The following is a 2,500-nucleotide window of genomic DNA, read 5'->3' as shown; positions in this document are numbered from 1 at the left end:
GCGGATGTTCTCCTCGGTACCGCCGACGAACTTGTTGAACACCTCCGGACCGTTCACAATCTTGGGCTCGTGGCAGTTCAGGATCTCCCCGATCTTACGCGCGATGAGGGTTTTACCAGTGCCAGGAGGGCCATACAGCAGCACACCCTTGACGTGCTTCAGGGCAAGCTTTTTAATGAAGGATGGCTTCAACATGCGACTCGCGAATGCGCGACGGAATACCTGACCGAACTCGGCCCGCAGGCCACCAATGCCGAGGTTCTCTAGGTTGAAGTTGCGCACCAGCTGTGGCTGCTGCGCATCCATCTGTGCCTCCGACACGTTCATGAGGTTAATGCCGCTGGCCTCGCTGGCGGTAATGATCACCTGAGTTACACCGCGGGAGAAGCGGCCGATATCCAAGCTTGCAGCCGACACCTCCTTCGACTCCACCAGCTCCGTTGTCATCACAGTGGCGCGCATGCGCTCACCAGAGTCCATGACGATGGCCAGCTGCTGTGTGACGCGAAAGTACTGCCCGCTGTACATTTTCTCCATGTAGGCGATGCAGGCCTGGCAGTCCAGCATGATCGCCTGTCGCGCCGAAATCGGTTCTACTTGAATCTGAAGGATGCGCATGTTGGGTACCCTTGACAGAAACGGCTCCAGCACCACCGTGCTGCGCGCACCAGTGGACAAGCCAAGCAGGCGACGCTGGATGCTGTTCATCGCCACCGCACCACGCTCCACGACATCGCTGCGGCACACCGTGAATGGGAAGCCCTGCACCAGCACCGCGAAGGAGTTTCCAGTGGCGGCTGCCTGAGGGCCTGCCACCTCGGCGAAGTCCACCGTGTTCAGAAAGATGCAGTTTGTTTTCGTGTCATTGTCTGTTGGGACGGAGCACACGCTATAATAGCGGCTCATGGCTCCGTACTCACCAGGCGAGAAGGCGAAGGGATGTGTATGTGACTTTGTGTCGTGCTCGCACACAGACAGAGAGAGAGAGACGGAGGTGGCGCTCCAACAACGACAGAAGGCAATATGGAAGTAATGGAAGCCCCCCCAAAAGAAACCTGTGAGCGTGACTCTGGGTGATGGAGAGGGAAGAAACAGCGACGATAGAATGACAGCAGTGAGACGCAAGGTGCTATGTGCGTGTGCGGCATGGCAGGAGTACTTGACTGAGCGAAGGGGTCGCGAAGTCAAGTGATTTAGGGTAGGCCAGGAGGTGGAGCCGCGACTTCTTGTTCTTCGGAGTGACCCACGAAGAGTCCAGCGGATGAGCCGATCGATGAGGTTAAGTTGCTTGGCGATTGCCCTCTAGAGCCTCCTCGATTTCCTCTTCTCTGCGCTCTCTCGCTGGGGTGTGTCGGCGTGTACTGATGTCTCGTGCTCTCCTCGCGTTTTGGTCTCCTACCATCCCTTCTCTTGCGCTGGCAGAGCCACAGACTCCTTCCCCTACTAACATGGAGGTGAAGCACATCGAAGTGGCGTACCCTGAAGACGTGGTGGGGGTGGAGGGGCCACTCCAAAAGACTCGTGCGGAGGCGGCCTGCTCGAGGAGCTTTTCCCTGAGGGGCGGCACCATCGCCAACAAGGCGCGGGCGCACGGAACCGCCAGCAGAACGGCATGCTACCGGTGGGGGTACTGTACCTCTCGCGCCGCAGTTTGGAGGGGGCGGTGATCTACATGCAGGCAAGACCTCCCACCTGGAATTCGACACACTTTCTCGTCGCTACCTCCCGCACCATGCGACGCTTCGCTGCGATGCAATATGCCGTGTTCGGCGGCGCTAACGGGCTCGTGCTCTCCGTCAGTAGGCTAGCAGGTCGTGGGCGTGCTGTACCTTCCACATGTTCTGCGGCCGCATCGGATCGCGGGAGTCGTGGAGGAGGCGTCGGACAGTATGCCCGTTGTCTTGACCGCGGGCGATTCTGCGCCCTCAGCCAGCGTACCGTAGGCGCCACGTCGCAAGCTCCGCGCGGTCGGGCCGGGCTTATCAGTCTCTCGCAGCGCATGCGCGCGACAGCAGTAATACAGCGAGGATTGTGGCCTGCACGTGACCGTCCACTACTTTGCACATCACCTGCCTGTACGAGTAGCAGATGGGCCGGCAGCGGCCGCTCGCCTACGGCATTGCCTACACGAGGCATCCGCTTCACGATAGAACACCCTCGCCCCTTATAACCCCGAACAGGAAAAGGAGGGCGTAGAAAACGCTGGGCGGCCCATGACAACGCCGTCTTCCTGACTACGCGGCGCAGCAAGGGTGCTCGCATCGGCGACCCGCACTCGATGTCGCCAACGCTGCCATGGCAACATCCAGTCGTCCTCACTCAATGCTTGCGCGAGTGACCACGCGCGCCGCGCCTCTTCAGAGAGCAGCAGCGGCACTCTGCGGAGGACAAGTTCATCCAAGTGTCGAATCATGTGCCGCCGACAGAGAGCAAGAGCCGACAACTGCGGAAACGACCGGAGGCGCATCTGCGCAGCGCGCATCGCCAGAGCGGCGCAGCA

The 2,500-nt window shown here is 60.1% G+C and overlaps 1 protein-coding gene across 1 annotated transcript in view; it reads right to left on the bottom strand.

Annotated features, from left to right (window-relative positions):
- LDBPK_200820 (vesicle-fusing ATPase, putative) overlaps positions 1-906 on the bottom strand; it is a gene marked incomplete at both ends in the record, with an annotated part of 2,217 nt that extends 1,311 nt beyond the window's left edge. The window contains one exon of the mRNA XM_003860374.1: positions 1-906. This exon is cut by the window's left edge and continues 1,311 nt beyond it. Within this exon, the coding sequence (XP_003860422.1) occupies positions 1-906 (906 nt within the window).
- Positions 907-2,500: the final 1,594 nt, after the last annotated feature.

Source organism: Leishmania donovani, chromosome 20 (assembly GCF_000227135.1).
Source record: "Leishmania donovani BPK282A1 complete genome, chromosome 20".
Lineage (NCBI taxonomy): Eukaryota > Euglenozoa > Kinetoplastea > Trypanosomatida > Trypanosomatidae > Leishmania > Leishmania donovani.
This window is presented reverse-complemented; position numbering and strand designations above follow the sequence as displayed.